The sequence below is a fragment of the Rhynchophorus ferrugineus genome, unplaced genomic scaffold, assembly GCF_030347505.1.
Source record: "Rhynchophorus ferrugineus isolate W39M unplaced genomic scaffold, kcgeb_rfMv2 rfM6, whole genome shotgun sequence".
In the NCBI taxonomy this organism is placed as follows: domain Eukaryota; kingdom Metazoa; phylum Arthropoda; class Insecta; order Coleoptera; family Curculionidae; genus Rhynchophorus; species Rhynchophorus ferrugineus.
Genome location: NW_027472585.1, coordinates 29,426,147 through 29,453,344, shown reverse-complemented (window position 1 = coordinate 29,453,344; position 27,198 = coordinate 29,426,147). Strand labels below are relative to the sequence as shown.

The 27,198-nt window shown below is 30.8% G+C and overlaps 3 protein-coding genes across 5 annotated transcripts in view; 2 read left to right on the top strand and 1 right to left on the bottom strand.

The window, feature by feature from the left end:
• The window catches only part of LOC143198495 (glutathione S-transferase 1), a 133,078-nt gene extending 127,782 nt beyond the window's left edge, over nt 1-5,296 (top strand). For 2 of the 3 annotated variants that reach the window (XM_076407749.1, XM_076407750.1), the window contains exon 4: nt 4,709-5,296. In XM_076407749.1, the coding sequence (XP_076263864.1) occupies nt 4,709-5,041 (333 nt within the window). In that variant the 3' untranslated portion in view covers nt 5,042-5,296. Of the gene's footprint in view, nt 1-4,705 lie in introns of all 3 variants that reach the window. The other variant, XM_076407748.1, reaches the window with a different exon arrangement.
• Nucleotides 5,297-6,464: 1,168 nt separating this feature from the next.
• On the bottom strand, nt 6,465-7,530 carry CIAPIN1 (Cytokine induced apoptosis inhibitor 1). Its single transcript, XM_076408850.1, has 4 exons — nt 7,318-7,530; nt 6,877-7,239; nt 6,693-6,823; nt 6,465-6,632 (listed from the first exon to the last, which is right to left on the bottom strand). The coding sequence occupies exons 1-4, from the start codon at nt 7,448-7,450 to the stop codon at nt 6,519-6,521; spliced, it is 741 nt and encodes a 246-aa protein (XP_076264965.1). The 5' UTR covers nt 7,451-7,530; the 3' UTR covers nt 6,465-6,518.
• A 2,162-nt stretch (nt 7,531-9,692) lies between these two features.
• On the top strand, nt 9,693-12,540 carry morula (anaphase promoting complex subunit morula). Its single transcript, XM_076408080.1, has 8 exons — nt 9,693-10,354; nt 10,406-10,541; nt 10,592-10,754; nt 10,809-11,067; nt 11,157-11,311; nt 11,418-11,966; nt 12,022-12,257; nt 12,315-12,540. The coding sequence occupies exons 1-8, from the start codon at nt 9,777-9,779 to the stop codon at nt 12,513-12,515; spliced, it is 2,277 nt and encodes a 758-aa protein (XP_076264195.1). The 5' UTR covers nt 9,693-9,776; the 3' UTR covers nt 12,516-12,540.
• Nucleotides 12,541-27,198: the final 14,658 nt, after the last annotated feature.

The window sequence follows — 27,198 nt, the reverse complement described above, 5'->3', positions numbered from 1 at the left end:
TACACGGTTTCGAAATGCTGAGGAAGTGCCAGAATGGGTTATTGGATAACAATAATTAGATCATTGGAAATAGAAATGGAAAAAAGTTATAGGAAATGACGGAAACATTTTGAATAATATATATTTTATACATTTGTCTCAATAAAGGCCTTTTTAAAATGGAAAAATGGCCAGAGTAAATGCAAGCACATAATATAATTTTTTTAACTTACATATACATTAATAGTAATCGTTGCCTAACCCACAATTCACTATTAGAGTCGCTTAAAACTACCTAATTATCTAGGAGGACTCATTGGACATTTTCAGTTGGTTTCTACAGAAATAATATTCACTTACAATATACAACAATCATTAAATATCAATTGTCTACATAACTACACAAGATCAAATGATTTGATTCTTTAGAGTATGTGCCACTTTCCATTGTTATCGAAGAGTTGAACTAATTGCTGTGTTGATATTGGGAATGAAGTATTCTGTCTGGTTACTAATTACTTGATTTCTTGAATAGTAATAAATAATATGCTTGATAAAATTTCCATACTAAAATTCTCATTAGTTATAACTATATTATATGGACAAATAATTATTTAAACTGAAATTCTACTCTAAGTTTTTGTGTATTATCGTTAAGTATGTTCTTACCTCTAGGATTCATAGTTTCTTGTCACCTTCTTATATATCCACTGGATATAACTTCTGAAAGTCAACGAGAAAACTAGAAAATGTCGAAATGTTCAAAATTGAAAACTTCCATATTACTATATTAACTAAATTAATTCAATCATATAATTATATAATTTATATAATTTAATAAAAGGTACAAAAAATTAGTTATTCTTAAATATATCACTCCAAAAACGTTAAAACCAAAAATTAAAAAAAACAACCTATAGAACTAGAATATTAACAAATAATAATAGAACTGGAATATATGTACAATAATTGCTAAATATGAAACACATTTCAATAGTCTAGAAATTCAAGTTTTATTGTATAGTCCAATATTTTTGTTTCTTACATTTTAAAACGTTTAAGGAGCTAAATCGAAGTCTTCTGTTTGCCTAAAAGACGCTATTCTATTAAAAATAATTTTCACATGGCGCAAAATTAAATATGAATATTTAGAAATATTTAGACATCATGATACAGTCATTGGCAATACTTCAAATTATAAGTAAAAATCGCAAAGATGGAATAGTTTCACACATAATCCTCAATTTCGAGAAGAAAAATATCTACCTTTTATTAAGCATTAGTATTTAACTTTAAAAGGAATCTCTAGGCTAGAGATGATTTCCTTACAAAATAATGGTTCGAATTCTATTAAAATATTCACAGCATAAAGCACAACACTTCTGCAATAAATATGACCTAAAAATAATGTTAAATTTCTAAAACAATAGCTTCCTAATATATGACATATATAAATAACACATTAAAAATTAATAATTACTCAAAAATTACAAAAAAATAAAAATTTATATTCTCTATATTTTTTATAGGAAAATATGAACTCTGGTTGGTATAGATGCGGGATATGCCGCATAAGGAATAACTCCATCCCAACTTCAAAAGAAACTTTTGAGTCCCAGGATCAACGTAAAGTTGATCGTTATCATGATGGTTGTTATCATGGATTGAATATCATTATTAATATGATTTGTTTATATTCTTGTTCAGCAAATGGTCTTTTATGCCTGTTTAAAAGTGCTCCCTTTATCTCCTCCTGTAGGAAGACCTTTCTTAAATTTCTTTTAATGTTCAATTCCGGCATTCCTGGCCAGGTTTCCTGCCTTTTCACCTTTTCACTTTTCACTAAACTGTAAACTCTTATTGCATTGACACTGAGTCTCTAGCAGAACTTACAACTCTAAAAAGTTTGTAACAATCATTATATCTTTCATGAAACAAATAATCAGTACTAAGAATATTATATACATAACAGGTCAATTGAAAAGTCCCCGGCCTACCATACTAAAACACATTTTTTTTTGCAAAATTAGGTTTTTTAATTCAACAACAACAATTCCCTTCAAGGGTGTTACGGGAACGGAGTTAGGTCAAGGGAGTTATATAGAGTATAGAATACGGTTCATCGTTTTCACTGACTTGTGATACGGTACAATGTCTTGGTGAAGCAGCACTTTCTTTTCCTTCAAATGCGGCCGTTTTCCGACGATTTCCTCCTTCAAACGGTCCAGTAATGCTATCTAATAGTCGCTATTGATGGTCCTTCCTTTTTCAAGGTAGTCAATGAAAATAATTCCATGTGCATCTCTAAATACAGATGCCGGAACCTTGCCAGCCGACTGTTGCGTTTTCCCACGCTTTGGAGCGGGTTCATCGTGTGCAGTCCACTGGGATGACTATCGATTAGACTTCAGAGTGAAACGATGGAGTCATGTTTCATCCATTGTCACATATCGACGCAAAAACTCGGGTTTATTACGCTTGATCATCTTCAAACACTGCTCCGAAACATCAACCTGTTGTTGTTTTTGGTTAAAAGCTTCCTCATACCCAAATATTCGTGAATGATATAATGTACACGATCAGTTGATACCTTTAGAGTGTCTGCTATTTCATCCAGTTTCAATTTACGGTCATTCAAAATCATTTTATGAATTTTTAAATGCTTTCGTCGGTAACAACCTCTTTTGGGCGTCCACTGCGTTCCCCGTCTTCGGTGCTGATTTCGCCACATCTAAACTTACCAATCCTTGATGGTTAATAATGATGGATGATTTCCCTGGGGCAGTGTTTGAAAACTCGGCATCAAGCCAAGTTTTGCTTCAATTGTATTTTTTCCCTTCAAAAAACAATATTCTATCAACACGCGAAATTCCTTTTTATCTATTTTTTGACAATAACAAGAGTTGCTTCACTCAAAATGCTATAAGTCACAAACTAATGATTCGACAGCTGTCAAATTTATACACGCATCTATTGAGGGTTAGGGCTAACTAAAAAAACATATGGATTTAATTCTAGTAGCGCCATGTGTCAGGTCGGGAAATTTTCAATTGACCTGTTAATATATTTATTGCCGTGCTTTAGAAACAGTATTTTTTAGTTGGAATTTAAATAAATGCAATGTTATTTACTAGTTACCACCGTAAACACTTCTATTGTTATTCTGAGGTGTTGTAAAAACCGTGTACCATAAAATTATCATTCTGCACTCTGCAACCTTGAATCCGATTTTTTCATATATTCGAAACACCCCAAAAATATCTCGATTTTAAATAAAAGATCTAAACACTTATTTTTTTAAAATAAAGTAATACAGCTAACAGCACAACCATCTACCATCGAATTATATTCAGCTCAATTTTAAATCAATTTAGTTTTATTATCGGAGTCAGAGTAATAACCGGGCTTTGATAACTTTAATCGTAAACCCAGTTTCAGCTCAGTTATTAATTTATATTCATATTACTCCAAACTATAGATTAATTAATTTTATTTAAATTAGAAAAACAGAACTCTTGGTATATAGTTTGTCAAACAAGAGTAATATTGATTTTACCTTTATAATAAACCCAGGAATATTCATTTATGAAATTAATTTTATAGACATATGTATTTTAATTAATCAATGTGTTTAAAACATAAGCAAATAATTACATTGCAAGCGACTAAAATGGAAAATTAATCTTTTATTTAATGATTCGTATTTTATTATAAATTCATGCATTACATATACATATATACTTAGCTCATTAAGCTAGAACAAACATATTAATCAGCGCTTTCAAATTTAGTCTGATAATACAAACACATAGTTTGCAATAAGCTGTCAGCAATAAAATTAAAACAGATGCCAGTGAGATGTTAATGACGTACATCTAGCGTAAATTTTTTTCTAACCATTCTAATCCATTAAAACAAACATTTTATTATATTATTAATTACATCTACATTGTTTTGCTTCACACAATTAATCATATAAAATATAACTGAAATGATTTATTATATTAGGTGTTTAGGTGTAATTTTATTATTATAGTACTGTGTAATATGGTAAAATATGGTCCTGGTATCGTTAACAATTTAATTCATGTTTGTACGTGAAGCAGAAGTAACAAGTATGAATGTTATGATAGCATCTGCAGAGGAACATGTTTTATTTATTTCAGTTCAATTTGGAAACCTCTCAGTGTACCTGCTTTAATTTTTTTAAAATTATTATATATCCATATTGCTCGTAATATAATATGATATTATAAAAGATTCACATTACAAATAATAAAACATTATGAAGAGTAATAAAAAACATTAGGGTGTAGTAATTTCGTCCAAAATGTAAACTATACACTTTTTGAGCCTAATGAGATATTTCGATCTATTTTGAATATTGAGCACATTTTATTTTAAGAGTATTCCACGCTTTTTTTTGCTTTCTTTCCCACTGAAGTAGAACGAAAATTCCTTTCCCGCAGGACTTTTTTATCTTTAAAAAATAACTTTGTATTGGTTTTCTACATCAATTAGTATGATAAACTATGGCCTAGCTTTAAGATTTATTACCAAAAAAGCATATAATCAGAATGCACTATTTAACCCAATATTTTCTAATTCAGGGTATTTTAACCCCTTAAATAAAGTTAGGTAATTAACACATATTAACAAAAAATGTTCCCGCCGCTTTATACTAACATTCACTTACTTTACAGCTTATAATGCTTTTTGTTTCTAGCAGGCAATCGTAGTCGAGAACGAAAAAGAAATCCCAACAGAGAAGATAAGTGCCATTACGGAATCGTATAAGCTTTTAGACGGATTCCTCGAAAACAGAACATTTTTAGCTGGAGAGAGTTTAACAGTTGCAGATCTCTGTTGCGTGGCAACAGTTAGTACTGCGACTGTCATCACCCCGATATCTACGGAGAAGTATCCCAATCTGTCTCACTGGTACAGAACATGTAAGAACATGGATTACTACGAGTCAACCAATGGCATTGGACTGAACAAATTGGATGCATTAGTTGAACTGAAACTAGGAAGACCACGAACCAAAGAGCTGTGTGAATAGTATCTTTCATGGACATTTTTGTGATATTTTGTACAATTTTTACTCTACAGACTTTACTCGTGATCCATGCATTTGTTGATTAATTTATTTATTTATGCATCCTTATTGATAACTTATCAAAATATTATAAACGCACAAAACTATCTATCTGGAATTTTTGCGTTTTTTATTTGTTCCTTTATGAGAATAAGCGTTATTTTTATGCACTTATTTATTAAATTGTAATCACCAATGAAATAAAATAAATATATTAACTCTCTTGACTTTTTTTAGTTACTATCCCCATGTTTCCATTGCCCTTCCCAATCGAGATAAAATTAGAACCAATTAATTCAAACAAAACATTACGGACTGTTCTCTGAAGCTTTTACAATTTAACCTTTCGCTAGACAACAAAATATTACTTCGATCGATATTCTGGAATTTTAAGCTTGATTTATATCATAAATTATCTAAAATATTAATATACAAGGGCTGTGTATTAATTACAATGACAATAATAAGAGATTTATTCCCCGGTTTTGTTTTTACATCCTTGACTATCTTCTTTTTTCAATATTCAAATTACTATTGTTTTTTCTTCATGTTGTAGTCAATTAGGTTACTTGCCATGATAATTTGGCATTAGTAATTAAATAATAAACAAGTTAAACCGACGCTGGCAAACAAATTACTATCTCAGGTTGCCAACATCCTTATCTTACCCTTATTGGAAATATTTATCCTCTATTTTTAAATTTTTTTTCTAAATTCAAAGAAACTTGCAGTTACTAGTAATATGAAAAATCCTTTTCAATATGACTGCTTTCAATTAATGTACTATCATTTCCCATACATGACATTCATTACATTGTTTAGATGCCCCTACATTGTTTCCATATTTATCAAGCAGCAACATTGGACTAATTTTAACAACCCTGACATTTTTTCGACATCAATTCTACTGAGAAAATCACAAAAAGTAGTAGTAATAAACAATAAACAAATAGTTTCACCCAATGAAGACTGTAATGTTCCCAAATAAAATTATGACAAATATAATTTAATCATTTAAAGTATAACTGTATTTTATAATGTTTGTTTGTTTAAATTGGATTGTTTTGGACCTTTAGTAACTGAGAGGAAAAAATTAAAACATGGCATGATATGAAGAATATGAAAAAATATTATCTGCAAGATTATGAATCTAAAATAACAATTGTTTTATATATATTCAAATCAAAACACACTTTTAATTAAAATTTGATGATATTATCTTATCTCCTTATCAAACAATATAAACTAGTTAAAACAATACTTAACTTAATATTTATTTGATAAACTAATCTGATTGTTATTAGCAGGATGATATTCAAAAAAAAGATACTGATAAAAGAACTTGATATATGAAACTTAACAACCAACAACAAATAAGACTATATGCTGATGTTGGCTATTTTATTATTAACACAAAATAAATTACTACATTTCAATAATATTAAATATCACTTTTTAATTGAGCTGTGGTGAGTTGGATTTTTTCACCTGGTTTAAATGCAGGCATTCCTAGGTATGGGCAAGAGGCACATCTAAAGGCGTCCCCTAAGTAACACTAAAAATAATTAATTAAAAAAACCTGAATATCAAGCTTTGTAACAAAGAAATAATTTACATTTCCACACGATGATTTTGGAGCATCTTTGGTATCAACAACTTTTCCAGATTGTGCTTCTACAGCCAATTCTTCAGCTAATCCACAAGAACAGTCCTTACAAGCTTTCCTTTTTCCTGTAGTGCCACATACTACAAAAGTAAATACAATATAATAATTTGTACATAAAATTATAATACATTACCTTTCAAACTAGATGGATCTGGTTTCTTTAAATCATCATCATCTAACAAATCATCAGGATCAATTAAATCTTCTTCCTCTTCATCATCTAATTTCCAAACTGTGGGCTTCTTTAAATTTAATTTTACAGATGAACCAACTGAAAATTTTGGTTTACTAGCTGCTATGTAATCATTTTCCACAGTTATATTTATAAAGCCTGATACTTTCAAGTTAAATTCAAGTGATGAATCATTAGATCTATTCGATATATAAAGTTTTCCTTCAGGATTTAACAATTTTAATATATCAGCCAGAATGCCAGAGCTTATATTTTCAATTTCTGTTGAAATATATGCATTGACGACAGAACTTTTTTCAATCTCTAAAATATAATAATATATTAAATGGATAAACAAAATATGTTTTCAAAAAAATATTGCAATTCAATATATATAGATACCTTTCAATGTTTCAGGGGTTGATAATTTAACATCCTTGAATTCCTTTGTAATTTCCTTGAATTTTTCCTTTGTGGCCTCAACACATATTATCAAAAGTGATTGGGAAATATTTAAAGAGCTCAGAAAACTCATGTTTTTCCTCTTCGAACTGAAATTTCTGGAACTTCTTGTCAAAATACATAGGTTATGTGACTAAAAAAGTTATGTGTTTTATCTCCACGGATTAGTTGTTCTTGTTTATGATTTTCATAATCGAAATATTTCGATTAAAGTCAATGACATCATTTTTTTTTAAATTGCGAACAACGTACTCGATTTTTAAGTGTAGATTATTATTTATTCAATCTTATACATAGTATGCCTTTATAATTTTTATTATATGATTATAAATTTTTCTGTTCGATGATAACCGACATCTAGTGAGTATCAAATTCCTCAAATCAAGAAAACTTTATTGTTAACAAAACAGTTTTCTAATATTAATTAACACAGATGTTTGAGGTACATATATATGTAGCATGCGAGTTATTTTGACTGGGATCTACGAAATTCGGTAAAAAGGAAAATTTACAAAAGCTGTGGAAATTCTATATAATAACTAATAAATGTTTAATTAATTATGCAACTATACAATATGCCCTCGATTTATTCGTTTTTTAAATGTTTACTGTAACTGTATATACTGTATATTCTAGAAATAATTGTATAATAAGGGACATCAAGACATATATAAAACAGCCTCACAGAAACCACTAAAGAAATAAGTAAATGAATTAAGGAGAATCATTTAGAATTTATATGAGGTGTGCACATTGAGGCATCTATTTCGATGCATTATATATATAATGTATTACACAAATTGACAAATAGAAAGTTCAAAAGTTTCTAGTCAAATTGAATACCAACAAAAAAGAAATATTCACGTTTCAAGTTTTATTTGAAAAATTGAAAACAAACAGAAATTTTATTCTATAATATTATTTACACATCAAAATAATGTAGTTAAAATAAAGTTTTTCTTAAAGCATTATTATAAAAACGTCTACTTTTGTCAAGAATACAAGTGTGCCTTGATTTTTCCAACTGATATAATTCGCCCAAGATGTTGTCGTTTTTAATTTTGATAATTAGGGATGATTAAATAGTTTCAAATAATTTTCATAGAAATTTTTATTAAAGAAAATATAGCATGTTTACATTGTCAGACATTAACTAGATATTAGCGCAATTGGATATATGTTAAATATAAATACAAAAACGTATTTGGTCAAAGCAATTCAAAAATGATCATCTTTTCTGGATCATTGACAACGGCGCATTCCGATTTGCGAATTTTGACAATATTTCATCTTTGTTCATTATGGTTGTAAGTGGTACTGTCCATTATATCTCGTTGATGTCGGTTTACGGGTAAGTTGAGATTATTTAATAAGCGCTAAATTTATTAATTATTGATATATTTACCATTAACGTATGTTCATCACTGAAATAATGCCAATTTATTTCATATTATATTTCCGATATATTAAGAATATTTGAATATTATTTTTTCCGCTAGGGTAAAACGCGACGCAGTGTGATCGTTTTGTTCAGACCTCCCAATTATCCGAATAATGGGAGAGCTCTGAAATACATAAGATGGTCGAACAAAAGGTAAATTTCTGTTATATATTTTGCATCCAATTTTATCCAAGGTTTTGTTTTGTTACAGATGATACAGAGTCGGTTGTGTCGCGATTCCAGGTCAATATAATGGCGATTTATGTTGAGCGAATAGCAATATACTTTGTTTTGCTATCTCCAACGTGAATCGTGTTATTGTTAACTTTTTCGAACGCCTTTTATGGAGTTTTTGCTTCTTGGAATTGTGTTTGAGGAAGTCCGCAATTGGACCTGGAATTCACTTCTTAGGGAACACAGGATTATAACTAACTTCAAGATGTCTCTAGGTATTTTTTTCGTTCTTACATAAACAAAATTAATATTTACATGATTTAGTTTATCATACGTAAATAAGACTGAAAGTGTCTTAGTGTTATTAACTTTGTTATATTATTTTTTAATAACAGTTCATATTTTAATAGTTTTTATTACATATATTTATATTTTTCAGGTAAGTACATATCAGCGTTAATTGCCATGAACGCGATTCCTGTGAATAAATTAGTAATGTTCAAAGTGTGTGAATTCGTAAATAGAAGAATAAACAGGTAAAATAAATACAATTATTATAAAATTAAATTAAAAGAAATACTGTTATCATAATTTCTTTTAAAAGGGTATGAATTGTTATGCAACTCTCCATATTGCCCTGTAATCCGTTATAATACTGATTTATAAATTAGGAACGTAATAATAGTTCAAATGTAAAAAAGTAGGGTTAGAGTGATTTGTTTTGATGATGAATTAGTTAAGGCAAATAATTTCATTTAATTTTTGCATCGTATAACTTTAGAAAATGGAAGAAATTTTGTTCGATACTAAAATACAATGGGCTCGGATTAAGAAAATCTTCCCTATATTAGATAATGAAATATCAGCGACACCATTTTCAAAGAATGAATTTGAGGACCTATGTAATATTGTAAAAACTAATCAAATTGAAATTATTCTACAGGATATAATTATGAATAAAACTGAAAAACTGTTAAGAGATAAAATTGCTCCAGAATTTTGGTCATACTTTAAAAACCACAGTGCTGAAAACAAGAAATTTGATCTGTTTTTTAATGCTGTAAAAAGTGTATACAATAATTACAAAGAACTTTGTAATATTATGTCAAGATTAGAATTACTTAGAAAAGAAGTTAACATAGTGGAAGTTCCTTATAATGAACTAACTGTTCATGATTCATTGAGATTAATTTTAAGAGCAACACTATTTTCTCAACTTCATGTTGATTACCAAACTTTAGTTATTGAATTTTATGAATTAGTTTTAAGGATGGAAGATAGAGAAGAAAGTAATACACCATGTTTAATATGTGAAGTTGAACCATACTGTAATTGTTTTCATTTATTTGAAGAAACAAATAGGTAAATTTTAATATTATTTTTTTTTGCTCAGCTTTCTTTCCCATATTTTAGAAAACTTGGTGAAATGTCATTACTAGAACCGTTAGTAGGACAAGCATTAACTGATCTTAGTTATCACTATATATATGCACATATCCAAAAAAATTCTAAAGATAACTATGAATCATTTATAGTCCCTTTAGAAAAGGTAAAACATGAGAGATGTATTTTAAAGTATTAATTAAAGGATTTTTTCAGTGGTTACATTCAGTAGTAATAAATTGGCTTAAGAAGATATATAGTCATGATTCTTATGTACCATTAAGTGAATATATGGAAATGTTTGAAAAGAAGCTAGTCAATTATTTATATAATGCTTATACTAAAATTAGAATTGATCAGTTATTTAATATAGTTATTGGTAAATGAAGGTAATTACTGGTTTATGTTAAATTAATTTTATATATAATTTAAGAATATCCTGAATCCTTGCCAGCTTTGGAAGATATTCGAATATGTTTACCTAGAACTGATTTAAAGCCCATGCTAACTAAAAAATTGCAAAAAGCTATGGAAACCAGATTACTTCATCCTGGTGTTAGTACTACAGATATACTTACAGCATATGTAGCAACAATTAGATCACTAAGGGTTCTAGATCCTTCTGGTTTGTTACTAGAAACCGTTACCCAACCAATACATCAATATCTAAGAAGCCGTGAAGATACAGTTAGGTACATACTTGGAGTATTTTATTAGAAAACTAAAAATATGTAATTCTAGTAGTTGTTACATAAACAGCTATTGATAACAATTATTTCAGATGTGTAGTGAGTAGTTTAACAGAAGAAGGACCAAATGATTTAGCAGAAGAGTTAAATAGAGGAGAACCAGTTGATGAAAATGCTCCTGTAGATGATGAAGATGAAAATTGGGAAACATGGGTACCTGATCCTGTAGATGCTCTTCCATGTAAACGTAAGTTATTCAGTGAATATGTTATTATAGTGGTAATATAGTTATGTAGAGTTCAAATAGTTTGGATATATTGTTATGGATATATATTTCTGTTTTTTATTTTTAGAATCTCCTAAAGAAACTAATCCAAGTCGTCGAAATGCTGACATAATTTCGATGCTAGTAAATATTTATGGTAGTAAAGAGCTATTTGTTAATGAATATCGAACGCTACTAGCTGATCGGTTACTATCTCAATATACATGTGATACAGAAAAAGAAATTAGATATTTGGAACTTTTAAAACTAAGATTCGGCGATTCTCACTTACATTTCTGTGAGGTGATGTTAAAAGACATTGCTGATTCTAAGAGGATTAATCAGAGAATTAAAGAAGATGCGGAGTATCTGGAAAGTGATGTCCCCTTATCAACAATGATTGTTTCACAACAATTTTGGCCACCATTTAAGGATGAAAAGCTGGAATTGCATCATACTGTCGTTGATCAAATGAAGCAGTTTACCGCTAGATTTGAAACTCTTAAAGGTAGTAGAACCTTATGCTGGAAAAGTCACTTGGGGGTCGTTAATTTGGATATTGAATTGAATGATAGGACTGTTAATTTGTCAGTTTCCCCAATTCAAGCCACAATTCTGTTGCATTTTCAAGATAGAAGTAATGATAATTTAGCTAAAGTTTTATTTAATGTTTAAATATATTTGTTATCCAGATGTTTGGGAGCTTGAAGAATTGAGTAAAGTAATCCTGTGTCCAGCAACTGTCCTAAGACGAAAAATTGGTTTCTGGTTGTCTCACGGCATCCTCGTTGAGACGAAACCTGATGTTTTTTGTGTACAAGAAAAAGTTGAACATAAAGCAGCCCCTCAGGAAGATTTTTATGTTGAAGAATTTGAATCAGAATCTGCTATGGCTAGCGCTAAAGATCAAAAGGAAGAAGAGCTTCAGGTCGGTATTAATATGTTACCTAAACTGAGAGGTATTAATAGCATGTGTTATTTCCAGAATATTTGGTCCTATATTCTTGGTATGTTGTTAAATTTGGACAGCTTATCTCTGGAAAGAATTCACCATATGCTAAAGATGTTTGCTTTCCAAGGCCCTACCACAGAATGCGGACAGTCGGAATTAAAAGCATTTTTAGATAGAAAAGTCCGAGAGCGACAGTTAATATTTGCTAATGGATTGTATAAATTACCAAAATAAAAATATCATAAAATATCATCCAGAATGATAAGTATTTTTCCAAATACCAGGTCAATATTTATCAACTTTTACATTCAATAATTTATCCTTTAAAATTGATTTGGGACTACCAGCATTGTTTTTTTTTATGATCTCTTCACTTTCATTAATAGTGATCTTTCAGAACGTTATAATCCCTTCATTTGAATACTTTTAAAGAAATTGGTACATGCAGAAAGTAAAGATATCTACCAGTAGCAGAATACTGTTTTATCTCTATAATTTAAGCTAGAAGGATAGCTAATAGCTCTATTATTCAAGAATCAAGCTGTAAGTATTAAAGATTTTTTGTCTGAAGAAAGTTTCCTGAATTTTTATTTCAAATATGTATGTAGTAGTTTAAATCGTTACTGAAGAGTTAATTCTTGATTACGCCTATGCTAATAAGTTAAACCAGAGACTGTGTAGGATACACTTGTATCCCAAATTAAAATGTGCTTTTTTAACTTAACAATATATGGAATATATACGAAATGGTTATATTGTGAATATGAATACTAATTCAAATATTAAATTTACTTTAAATATTACATAATTATATTTGGTCGCTTCTTGGATTTCCATAGAGATATGTTAAAAGGTTCTTGAATAACTAGTTCGGTGTGGCAACATGTCCAAAACTGAAGTATGTTATTGGTGATCGAACGGTTTGGATTATTTAGGTCATAGAGAACCTATAGACTTTTTTGTTAATTTTTTTCATTTATACGTTATAGATATTATTTATGTTGTTAAAGACATTTGATCTATGATATCAATTGAAGAGTTCGTTATATTATGGAGTTTTCAATCTACTTGCTAATATTTTGCGTTATTTATGTATTCCAAATACATATATATATATATATATATATATATATATATATATATATATATATATATATATATATATATATATATATATATATATATATATATATATATAATATATATATATATATAAATAAATATATATAAATATATATATATATATATATATATATATATATATATATATATATATATATATAATACAGATATATGCCCGACTATCATATTATATAAACTATGCCGTCAATAGATGGCGCCCCAAAATATTGAACACTAAATACTGCTATAAATAAATTATATAACACAATATATAGTTTTCAATATTTTGGGGCGCCATCTATTAACGGCACAGTTTATATAATATGATAGTCGGGCATATATCTGTATTATATGCTTAAAGTTTGATCAAGGGTCATCAGGTGACGCCAGTAGTACTAAAAATAACTTTTAATTTCAAATTATATATAGATTATATATATATATATATATATATATATATATATATATATATATATATATATATATATATATATATATATATATATATATATAGTTTTATTCATTCGGTATCTTTTATTTACATAAATTTCAAGTTATTTAAATCAGATTAATTTAATTATTAAAAATTATAAGCCTCTTTGAGAGCTTTCTATGTCACAAACATCCTAAGCAGGTATAAGAGGAAGCCATTATTCGCTTTATCTATACAGAATTATAATTTTTCTATCAATTCAAATTAAGTTTGTTGTTTAATTTGTGTTTTATTTAATAATAAAAAAACGTTAATCTGATAATGATAATGAATTTAACAATACATAATAATATATTGAAAAGTTATTGGATTATATTATTAAATGTAATTCTGTTAAATATTTTCAAAAATAGTGTCTTTTAAATAAAATTTTGGATTAGATACATTTAGGGTAGATCGATGAGAAATGGAGCTATTAAGTTTGTCGTTTTATTTCTCTATAATATAAATTATATACTAGTTTTATCTGAGTATATGTGAAGCTCCATCTTGTCATTCCTATTTACTGTTGTTGACAGGTGACCAATCAGAGTGTTATAATGAAATTATTGAGTAATAATAAAACTATTATTATTGGAAAGTAACACTAAAATATATTAGCGCTAGTGATTGGTCAATGCTTGTAATTCATGTTTTCTAAACAAATTTTCCAAAAATTATTAATTAATATGTACATGTGGCGGTTATATTTTGAACTGTCGATATAATTTCTGCAACTATAATACAGTCAAAATTTGACGATAAAAATGAAATGAAATTTTTCAGATAAATGGTAAAATAAAGGGGTTGTAACGATTATTAGTAATAAATTATAATAACTTATTAGTAAATTTTTTAATTCCGTGAATTCACTGGTATAACTTACTTCATAAAAATTTGTTAATGAGATTTCAAAACACAACTCTGAAATTATGAAAACCATTAAGTTTATTAACTGAAATAAAAATTAAATATAGGTGTTATATTTCAGATATTGAAAGAATAAAATGTGACATTACAGCATGGTTTGTTGCATTAAATTATAAACACCGTAATATAAGTTTTAAAAAATTATTGACAGACGTTTTACTGTTGAAATGTCATTTTTCAAAACGAGTGATCACATGTTTTGGCGATACATTGTTGTTTGAACTGGCGAGAATAAAATTTTGATTAAATCCCAGTTTGGTTTGAATGTAAATGTGATGAAGAGATTAGGTCGACGTATGTATGCACAAATTAATTGCCTCTTGAATATATTCTTGCATATGACATGGACTACTAGTATATGACGATGGAAGAATATATGCGGTACTATTGTTTTTGATATCAGTTATTCCATCTACGTTACTAATGATAACAAATATATGTAGTCCTGAGAACAAAGCTTGGCCTGACTATATTTAATATACCTTACACTTATAATACAAGAGACTGCAATGTCCCCGGCCTAACGCATAGAAGTGTTATTAACATCGGAAAACATCAAAAAAATTCAAAAAATCGTTTTGAATGATCGAAAAGTGAACTTGTTGAATCAGTTCGCTAATATCGTAAATATATGAAAAGAATGTGTTGGGTTTATATTGCATGAGCATTTGACTATGAGAAAGCTCCGTTCAAAAGGGGTGCCGCGTTTGCTTACTGTTGACCAAGAACAAGAACGTGTCGCTGATTCTGAGCAGTGTTTGGTTATTTTTAAACGTAACAAGCCGGAATTTTTGGTTGATATGTGAGAATGGATGAAACGTGGATCCATCACTTGGGAATCACTCTGGAATTAAAACGATCGTCATCTGAGTGGACAGCAACTGGGGAACCTCGTCCAAAGCATCCTAAAGCACAACAATCGGCTGGAAAGGTTATGGCCCTGGTATTTTGTGGTGTTTTACGTGGTGTAATATTCATCGACTATCTTGAAAAAGAAAATCCCATTAGCAGTGAATATTATATAACGTTATTGGCGAATTTGAAGGCCGAAATTGCAAAGAAATGACCGCATATGGCAAAGAAATAAAATGCCACAAGTCAACCAAAACAATGGCGAGACTACATGAATTGAACTTCGATTCACACACCTACCGTCTTCGCCAGATTTGGCTCCCAGCGAAAACTGGTTGTTCGCTGACCTCAAAAAAAAATTCTCACCGGTAAGAAATTTCGCTCTAATGAGAGGTAGTCGCTGAAACTTAGGCCTATTTTGAGGCAAAAGATAAATTGTTCTACAAAAGTGGTATTGAAATGTTAGAGCGGCGCTAGAATTATTTTATCGATCGTAATGGAGATTAAGTTGATAAATAACGCCAATTTTGAACAAAAAGCTCGCGCTTTCGTTACATGTCAACATTGTGTTGATGGAATTCCTGGCGGCGTCGGAGAATGCCATTATCTTGATTGGTATGGATTATCAATCGGTAGGCATAGAAGTTCATCGTGTTAACTTTATTCTTAATTTTTCCGCCTAAATAGTAAACAAATAAAATATGTTATACTTGTCACTGGAATTTTTTGTTTAAGCTATATCCATCTTTTCTTTTTCCAAAATATCAGTGGGTATTGCAAATTATTGTATAAACGAAGATTGTCTAGGATCATCTGCACCCTGTCATCTCTGCGTTGTATACGTATATTTCAACGTTTCAATGGGTTGCAAGCTACAATAATTGCGACTTTATTAGCATTTGATACACTATATTATCCTACGTGCTATCCATATGGTTTTTGTTAGGTTTAATGATAATAACGTAGTTGGTGTTTTGTAATCTATTGAAAAAGGTGTTGCACAAATGGATCAATTGGTATATTATATTTTGCAAAAGTGTCCCCAAATATGTCATAGTTTCTCCCTTGTCCATCTGCTCGATTTGATTGTAGCGTTTACAGATGTTTGTTGCTCCTCGATACCCATCGTAGATCACCCCAAGTAGATTTGTAAAACTTTTGTATCGGCATTAGACATTGCCATAGTATACTTTGCCCTGGATCTTGAACGCTGATTCAAAATTACAACCATCCTCATTATGAATGTGTTTGTTGGTCCAAATGATGTCATTTGGAATCAAGAATTGAATTTACAAATTGTATGTAAAAATAATTTCGATTGAGTTGTGGCTCCATTTCATAGTGTTTTCAATGGTTTTGGTGGCATATTTAATAATGGAAGTGATACTTTTCCTGATGCGCAACAAAGACCGGGCCATTCACTTTTGTAGTTAAATGCATGACAATGTTTGCATTTTATCCACATTACCAATGAATTGGGAATATGACCATGAGAACCATGTGACGTGCCTCTCGTTGTTTCAAGTTTTTAGCTTGAAGATGTTCATTGTATTGCCTCGACTACTAGCCACGTACCATTTTGATTGGGCGCCATTTTGGTTATGTGATGTTTGGCTCAGTTTCACGTTAACCATTATGTTGTGTAGACGTCCTAATTTTATTACGGATAAATATACTCCACAAGAACCAGCAGAAATTGTGACAATATTTATTGAAAATAATCGTTCCATTATTGGCACTCAGCGGAAATTGCGCCAAAAATATCTCAATCGTCCAGTGCCTCACAAAACCACAATTTATTGTTTACGTGCGAATTTTCGACAGTACGGCTTCGTTCTGGACGGACAACGGACAACGGACGTCTCGTAACACTAAAAATGTGACTCTGGTACGCGATAGTGTTGCGTATCAATTCGGAGACGTGGTTCCCAGTTACCCATTTCTGCACGTAGTTTAAGGCGAATTTTGAAAACTGATTTGAAAATGTTCCCGTACAAAATTCAATTGGTTCAAAAATTGCTACCGAGAGATCCAGATCAACGAGTTGAGTACAGTAATGCAATCCTAAGGCTGTCTGGCGAAATTGAAGATTTTTCGTCTAAAGTCTTTCTTTTCTTCATGTTAATAAACAGACAATGGGTTTTGGGGAACACAAAATCTTCAATTAGTTCATGAAACATCATTGCATACTCTAAAAACAACTGTTTGGTGTGGTATTCATCCTGGAAACATCATTGATCTCTATTTTTTTGAAAATGACTAAGGTGTTGCAGTTACTGTTACTGCTAAATGGCTCGTTCAACAATTCAATTACTGAAAAAAGTTTTTCCACGAAAACTAATTTCGCGAAGTGATAATTTAGCATGGCCAGCCAGATCTCCGGATGTAACAGCACCAGACTTTTTATTGTGGGGTCTCTTAAAATCAAAAGTTTATGTGAATAAGCCCCAAACAATTCAACATCATAAAGACAATATTCGTGAAATTCCTTAAAAAGAGCCGAAAGTTGCATAGCGAATCGCGGTCACCATTTAGCCGATATAATTTTTCAATCATACCGAAAGAAAAATATAAATGCCAAATAAAATTGGTATGAAAACCAAACTTACTTATCTTTTCTTTGAGCAAAGTGAATGGCAATCAAAGTGGTAGCGGTATTTTTTCCGCACTTTGTATTACACATGTGTTTGCAACCCGGTTTCTTAAGTGTACATGTAAAATAATATAACTAAACATATTGGTAATAAAACACAATATTTCAAAATATTACCATATGTTAGCAATGTTATTTTTATTATTCAATATATTACTGTTAATTAATACACACTATGTAATGGCTAAGTCAGCAAATATCTGTGAGACTGGATCAATACATCATGGGAATGCATCTTCTATAATAAGCTCTGGGGAAATATTTTAGCTGGACCAATTATTGAGGGCGCTGAAAACGTGATATTTCATTGGTTAGTTTAAGTTGGTCATATAGAAGCTTGTAGAGAAAATATTTTGTTTTCTTAGGTCCTTCATTTCACGTGACCACCCTATGACGTCACATTTATTGGCCATAAGTATTCAAATAACTAAAATAAAATTCTATTCTTCTATAAAGCCTTTTCCCTTTTTCATATTTCTTCGGTGCTTTCATTTTATGGGATCTATTAGAGTTATGTCTTCTAGTTATGTTTTATTGAAAGCAAACCTTAAGTCTTTCTTTGTTAAGATTGCATTTACTTGTTTCACCTAAAACTATAAAGAAGACTTCACAATAATTCGCGTGCACATGCATTTGCAAAAAAATGCATTCATAATGGGCAATGATTTTTCAAATATACTAGCTGTTGGATGTATGTTTCGGACTTCATGCACTCTAACAGATCCAAACAATTCTCTAAACAATCTTGGTTAATTAATTAAACAAATATATAAAATAATGAGTTCGTAACAACCAAAATAATCTTTTAAGCGGATAAATACCTCTAAATTTACCCCCACTGTAACAAATATTTGCTAATTATCTAGATCGATCCTAATTGATTATTACCTTTTACACATTAACTATGAGATTTTTCGAACAGCTGGGTAGACTACTCAAATTAATATTTTTACCACTATCACTTATGCCATGATAAGAAGTAGGTTGACATAATGTATAAATATAATAAGCATATAATAGAAATATTGTATATACTTGGTAAAAAAAATGGTGGATAGGTATTTACTCTAAAATCTGTTCGTGAAGGAAGGGTCTGAATATGTATTCTAAATTCCTCACTAGAATACTAATGGAACATACACACGATGACGATAATAAATTGATTGTGTGGAATAGTTTATGGCCAGGGATCATTGCGCACCTTCAATTCACCTTTTGTCCTTACAGCTTCAGCTGCGATACTTTTACACGAACTTCAACTGCGGAACAATTGCCAATCCACCGTCAATCTGTCTTCTTTTCTTGATAATTAATTTGATTCTGCTTAATTGAATGAATTCAAAAGAGAATAGCTTTATGACCTCCGGAATCCTACCGACTGTGCCAGTTATACAATGTGAAAGGGTATTAAACAAAAAACTCTTATTTTACTTAAAGGGAATAAAAGAGAGACTATAATCATAGAAGTGAACAGTATTATTCCGGACCATCAATTTGGCTTCCGTAATGAACACGGAATAACAGAATAAATACACAGATAAGTCAACCAAATTAACAAAAACTTAAATGATAAAAAATATTGCTGCGCTTTATTCAGACCTTAAGAAAGAGCACTGTTGCCGGTACAGCGGTTTTACGTCACACGAGGATCCAATATCAATCACAAGAAACCTCCAACTTCATCTAAATAAAGGCGAATCAATTTGACATTCACCCTTTGGAAAAGAACTTATCCCCAGTAAATGAATGAATAATTATGAACTCCCGCAAGCAGACAATGTTAAATATCTAGGATTGCATTTTGATTGACGTTTAACATGGAAAAAACATAGTGACGAAACGCAAAGAGCTTGAGCTTAAACTAAACCAAATGTATTGGCTGATAGGGAGTAAAACTAAATTATCCTTAGATAACAAGGTTGTGCTGTATGAAATCAATACTTTTTTGCCCATTTGGATCTATGGTATTTAACAGTAGGCTACTTCTAGCAAATCTAACATAGCTATCCTTCAAAGGTTCCAGAATAAAGTGTTGCCAGTTATCGCCGATTATCCATATCACGTCTCCAACAAATTAATTCAGCGTAATGTCCCCTTAAAACACAAAATGAGTGTGATTCGAACTGTTAATGCAAAGTACTCTGAAATACTGTTAATGCCTTCCAATGTACTTAACAAGCAGTTAAAAGTTCGCGATGACAGTGAAGTGCATAGGCTACCATACGAACTGGTTCATAGATATATAGAGTGAGATATAATAATCTTTAGAATAAGAATTTAGGTTATAAGTTTCTACAGCAGATCACTTACTGAAGCGATCTTGTACATGTCAGTATTGTTATATTGTATAACGGAAATTATAAAATAATATTAATTGCCCATGGGCAGATTGTTGAGGTTCTATGAGATTAATAAAAAAATTACTTAAAAATTGTTTTTTGGTACGGAAAGAGGAGGCCGCTTATTGAACGGCGTTACAGGCGACATTTACCTATTAGAAAACAGACAAACCCGCCTCACCTTTTCACCATTCATGTAGTTTTAAAACAGTTTACTGGATAGTAATTGTAATAATAACTGGACAGTATTACATAACCTGCATACATGCGGACAGAATAATTATGTATATAAAGATATAAAGTGTGTTGATCTAAAATGTTGCAGTCAATTTTCTCTTGTCATGATATTTTACAATTCAAAATAAGGTTAAATGAGAGTTCATGTATTTCCCAATACATTTATATTATTCAAAATTGGAAACAAATTGGAATTAGAAGAAAACTTGTTTTTGTTTTAGTATTTCACGTTCATACGATTTGTCAGATTTTTCTAGACGAATTACGAGGGGTGTTGCGACGGCTCGTGGCGTCAGTTAACCCCACGTGCAGAGGGTCAGAAAGGACATTCTCACCTTTCCTGTTCCCGGGTGGTAATGGACGCACGTCAGTCGCGTGCGCTGTCAGAAGCGCGCATCAATCTACATTAAGACTAAAAGGTTCCGTAATGAATTGGACACACAACAGAGACAGAAAGAAAAACGGGGGAGAATAGCCGAAACTCGCGAGGGGTTACCTTTTCGCTTTTTGTGTGTCGTGTGTTGTTTGGTTATTTTTTTCGTTATGTGGGAAACGTAAACTGAATTTAATTTCGCAGCAACAGACCGTGAGTGGTCGATTTTTTTTGTGCCTTCTGTCCCGTTTAATTTCGACATCATATTTATTCTGGGGGTGTTGCCCCCTGTGTTTGTTCGTTCTTTAACAGTAATTGTAATAGGGATGATTATCGTTTCGTGGGCTTTTATTATGGATGTATGAAATATTTTCGGAAAAGTAATTTAGGATATTGGTTTTAATTATCTATAGTTAATAGATTTTTTAAGAAATAATGTAGCTTACTAAAGTTTAAAAAGTTTTAGTTCTATTTTACAATACTGCCAATTATAAGAGGGATGATTATCATATAGTGAGCTTTTATCATGCACGTATGAAATATTTTCTGAAAATTAATTTAGAATATTGGTTTTAATTATCTATAATTAATTTTTTTTTTAAGAAACAATGTAGCTTACAGAAGTTTAAAAAGTTTTACTTTCATTTTCAGTGCTGCCAATTACTGTTAATTATAATAGAGTAGGTTCTGTGATACATTAATATTTTAAAGAAAGTGTACATTAGATTGAATTTTTGGATCAAGAGGTATTCTGTTTTAGTATATGGCATACCGAGTTAGAAGTTGATCGCCTGAAGGTTAGTAAATTTATGGCTTTTTCATAGTCTGTTGAATAATGAGAAAATTGGGATTTTATCAAACTTATAGATTAACTTGCTGATAATGCTAATTTAGGGTAAACTAGATGGCTCGGTGAATGGAGGTAAAACGAAATGAAACAGTGGTGTTTACATTATGTGACCGTTATTTATTGAAGTATTATAAAAATGTAAAAAATACAAAAATAGATAAAACGGATGGCAGCGGTGTTACCTGGAGGCGAGGCTTGGGCAGTCGATGGTGGCACGTCTAAACCAAACGATGGTCGGTTACTGAATGATGGAAATACCCTTTAATAATATCCCAGATAAACTTCTCGGGGTTGCTAGCTATTCATTATCGGGTTCTAGTTGGCGCTGCTGGCACCCCGCCCGTGTTCAACATCAGGGATTATATTTCTGGGTATTTTGTAGACCGTTATTCCACTATGTAAAATTCGACATGCCTCAAGGTCGCTACACTAACATGAAGACTAAACTGACTATGAAGAGGAAATAATGTATCTCTATAATGAACCTTGGGCCTAATTTTCAAAATAGTTTTGTGTGTTATTCTTGTGCCATTTTGAGTCCTGATGAGCGGTATATAGCGTTAATGTTTATTTCTGAGCCGTTCTTTTCAGTGCTAGTTATCGTAGCTTATATTTCTTCTTTTGTAGTCTCGTCTTGTTGGAAATACTGTATAGTTTGTTTTGTAATTAAAGTTAAGTACGTTCGCTGCGGTCCAATAGAAATCACAACCTCGCATTTTAGTGTATTTTTTTTTGGAAAAATAAGTTCCCTATATAACAGCTTCATTTCAGACTATCAGGTGTAGCGCACTTGCATTTCATGTTATAGTTCTTAAGAGCGAATCCTCATTTTTATCGTTTTTACATGTTTTAGGGAGTTCAGAATTTTTCCAACTTTTCTACCCTTTTTGCTGACTGAATTTGTATCGCATTTCAGTGATACTTGTAGGTGAAATTGTTCTTTTACACTTTTAGTATGTTATTTATACACTATTACCACCACTACCATATACCGTATTTACTATTTATTATCATTTCAAATATCCCAACTTTATCATTAACCGTTTTACCTTTTAATCTATCATTTTAATTAATTTAGTTGGAGTAGAAAAAAATTCCGTGCAGCAATCATATAGATTTATCAATAATGATGTCATCTTTGTGAGTCTGAGTGAATATTCAGTGAAGTTATATATAAAAATGATCGTTAGGATTATCTAAACCATAATGTTAAAATATTGAGATATACATTACGGAGAATTATGAAGTTTTTTTACACTATTTAACAATTTCTCAATTTTTCAAATACTAAAAATAATTGTATAAAATATGCAATATGATACGATGGAGTGTTAGTACAAAATCTAAAGTGGTTTAAAGGGAACATATTGAAATGGACGTTTCCAAGGAAAAGCGTTTGAAATTTTGAGGGAAAACTATAGACTACGATTATAAACGACGCTGAACTAAATACTGAATACGAAATTGTTCATACGAGTATGTTAATACTATCTGAATGGTTAAAAGAATTTTAAATGTTTCGGGTAATAAGGTAGTCGGGTTTTGTTTGTTCCGGAATAACTCTGGGCTTAGTTGTTGAAACACTGAAATAGTCAAATTCTGATAATTTATCAGAATTTTAAAATATAATTTAATTTTTTCATTTAAAATTTTATATTTTGAAATTTGGAACTCTGAGTGACTACTACAAAGTATAGTCAGCATTAGTTAGCATTATCTGACCTGAACGAAGCTGAACTTAATGAAAAGGTATGCAACTATTCAATTTAAAAATATCACTTAATAAAATCGCCGGTCTAACCCAGGAAAGAATTTTTATGACTAAATTAGTATTCATCAGTTTACATACATCTACTATTTTCCTTCAATAGTATCTTTACTTTAACGCTCATTTTAACTTTTTGTAGAATATTTTGTAGATTTTTTTGCTTGGGTAGATGGGATCTTGGGATCCACTCTAAATAAAAGAAACAGATGGTCGAATCAGCTTTGGCTAAATATTGAATGGACGCTGGATTCCACATAAGTTTGATAAAATAGCAGTTTTTTCATTATTCAACAGACTATCAAAAAGCAGGGCCCTTAACAGCCATGATATCCACTTGCTTAAATAGGATATAGGATCTTGATTAGGAAACTTTCAAGATCAAAGCTTACGGCCTGAAGATGCAATCTGTAACGATTGAGATATTTGAACTAGTTTTATAGTGTGGTTATATATTTATCTAAAACAATTTTAAATATTCAGGGAGTGATTTCATGTGACGGTTTTGGTAGGAAGTCAAGCCGTTAAACTGCTTCGCGATGCTAAACAGAACGTCGTTTTATTTGGCAATGACCCTCAAAGGATACGGGATGTGGTAAACTCGGAATCCCAGTTTCTCAGTTTAACAGTTTTTTAAGCTTTGACGACCCCAGTTTAATAATACTATAACTATATATATATATATATATATATATATATATATATATATATATATATATACTTACTGGAGCAACAACCAGATGATGATCTTCTATTGAAAATATGAAATATTTATAGGTTTTGTTAAACCTTTCATGCAGTATATTCATTTATTTTAATAGTAAAATATGTAAAACATTATTAAGCCCTACGAGATTTCCTGTTGGTTATAATATTCTATTTAAAAATAATCATTCAGGCTGGGTAAGACGGGATGTCTTCTGGGAAGATTTCTAAGTGGGTCACTCACCAGTCGGTAGGCTTAATGCCGAGGACCGTGGTCCGGAGCCCACGTTAAACAGTAGGTCCGGCCCAGATATACCCTCGTTGGTAAAAAGGAGACTTTAAAATGTATATAAAAAAATAATCATTAGAGATTTGATACAGTAACATTAACTCTTTCGTACTTTCTATTGTTCAATATCCTGACTCATTCAAATAAAAACCAAATACTATACGTTGCGTGTGTTTATTTCAAGTTAGAAATGCCTGATTGAAATATGAGACGTTTTCTTAGCATGCAGCCATATTGACATGACTCAAGATTACTTTACAAAGTTCACAGACAGTTATTACTTCTTCGCATTTCAGGTATCGATCATTTAATCTACGACCAATAATGTTTTATTAATTTTTATTTAAAATGGGTGTTAATCGCCAATTTGTATCTATATTAATTCAGTTTTTATTTAAATAATGTAATGTATAAGGCAAAATGGGACGCAGCTTGGTGGGGTGACGCAGTGAGGGTCACGGCAAGTGTACGCGGGATAAAACTGCCAGTCGAGTCATTTTCGCTATTCTTTAGCATTTCGTAAGCCTGTGCCAGACAAGCCATGTTGTATCGACATGAGTTAATCAAAAGATGCTATGCCTGATAAGTAAGCTGGGTGTAGCAGAATTTCCTGCATGACTATTCGACAACAATATATCTTCCACAACTCTTGCAACATGTAGTTACCATGAAAAATGATGACTGTGCGTCTTACTTTTTGTTATAATTCTTAATATTCTACACCTTGGTGAATCATTTATGTGCATAGCACAACTTTTGCCATATTGAATTTAGTCATTGCGATAGATAATTTGGAGGAAAACAAAGCTAAAAAAGAGCCTGAGTCTTCCCCTCTGAGCTATCTGAAGATGATGAAAATAAAATCACTAGTTTCCTAAATTCATCATTACAAATGGAGTTCATGAAGTTCATCACATAAAAATTCACCGCCAAAGAAACTCACTCACACAACCAGAAAAATATTAGAGGAACTGTCAGAGAAGGGGTAAATTTATTAACATTCAAATTCAATGCTATATTAGGAATTAATTATTTTCCTCGCATCTGAAAAGTAATTCAACTAATAATGATTCTCAGACCAGGGAAAACACCAGAAGATGTCACCTTCTACCGGCCTATAAGTTTATTACCGATAATTTCAAAAGTTTTTGAGAAACTCTAAATAAACACGCTCAATTGTATAATAGAAAAAAGAAAGATCATTCCAGAACGCCAATTTGTATAAACATATTGGATTTTTATTTGTATATTTATATAAATAATGCCAAACAAAATAAATATGGACTTAGCTGCATTCCTAGACATATCTCAGGCCGTTGATAAAGTATGGCATACGGGATTGCAGGTTAAATTAAAGAAACTTCTCCCTCATCCGGATTATAAGCTACTAAAATCTTTCCTCACAGATCGCCATTTTACTGTAAAAACTAAAAAAAAATAACTAAAAAACTGTAAAACAATGCGATGAACGTACCGAATTACATGCAATATATTCAGGAGTTCCGTACTGGGTTCAGTACTATATCTTCTGTATACAACCGATCTACCTACAACAAAATTAACTACTGTGGCGACATACGCAGACGACATGGCAGTCTTAGCCACTCATGAAGATCCAGCCATAGCATCAATTAACTTATAAACACACCTAAATCAAATACAAATGTGACTGAAAAAATGGCGTAAAAAACCAACGAAATAAAATCCAGTCATATAACTTTTACGCTTCCTAGAAGAACATGTCCACCAGTCTATATCAATAATTGTTAATTCCCGTAAACAAGATGCTAAATATCTTGGTATGCACCTAGATCGACGCCTAACTTGGAAGAAGCACATGCTCGCCAAACGGAAACAACTTGGACTTAAACTCTAACAAATGTATTGGCTTATCGGGCACAAATGCAATTTTTCATTAGATAATAGATATTATTGTATAAATCTACACTCAAGCCTATTTGGCCATATGAAATCTAATTATGGGGTGCCGCTAGCAAGTCTAATATATCAATCATACAACGATTCCAAAATAAAGTGTTGCGTGCCATTGTCGATACTCCGTGCTATGTTTCAAATGAAGTGTTACAACGCGATATTCCTCTAGAACTAATAACGAGTGTAATTCAACGTGTTTGTGTGAAGCATTTTGAAATAGTGTCAGTGTAGCCCAATGTACTCGTTAATCAGTTAAATATGCGAAGTGATTGTGAAATGCGTAGACTAAAACGTCTAATACCATAAGTTTTACATGCTATGTATATATAATATGAATATAACAAATACTTATTGCCCTTTGGGCAGATTGTGGAATTACGGAATTACTAAGAATG

What these genes read in the sequence shown, in the direction of transcription:
- CIAPIN1 (XM_076408850.1), bottom strand. Translation starts at nt 7,450, where the DNA reads ATGAGTTTTCTGAGCTCTTTAAATATTTCCCAATCACTTTTGATAATA. An exon ending in AGATCCATCTAGTTTGAAAG is followed by an intron (nt 6,824 to 6,876) that starts GTAATGTATTAT and finishes TTACTTTTGTAG; the next exon opens with TATGTGGCACTACAGGAAAA. An exon ending in CAAAATCATCGTGTGGAAAT is followed by an intron (nt 6,633 to 6,692) that starts GTAAATTATTTC and finishes AATTATTTTTAG; the next exon opens with TGTTACTTAGGGGACGCCTT.
- morula (XM_076408080.1), top strand. Translation starts at nt 9,777, where the DNA reads ATGGAAGAAATTTTGTTCGATACTAAAATACAATGGGCTCGGATTAAG. An exon ending in TTATTTGAAGAAACAAATAG is followed by an intron (nt 10,355 to 10,405) that starts GTAAATTTTAAT and finishes CCCATATTTTAG; the next exon opens with AAAACTTGGTGAAATGTCAT. An exon ending in AGATGCTCTTCCATGTAAAC is followed by an intron (nt 11,312 to 11,417) that starts GTAAGTTATTCA and finishes TTTTATTTTTAG; the next exon opens with AATCTCCTAAAGAAACTAAT.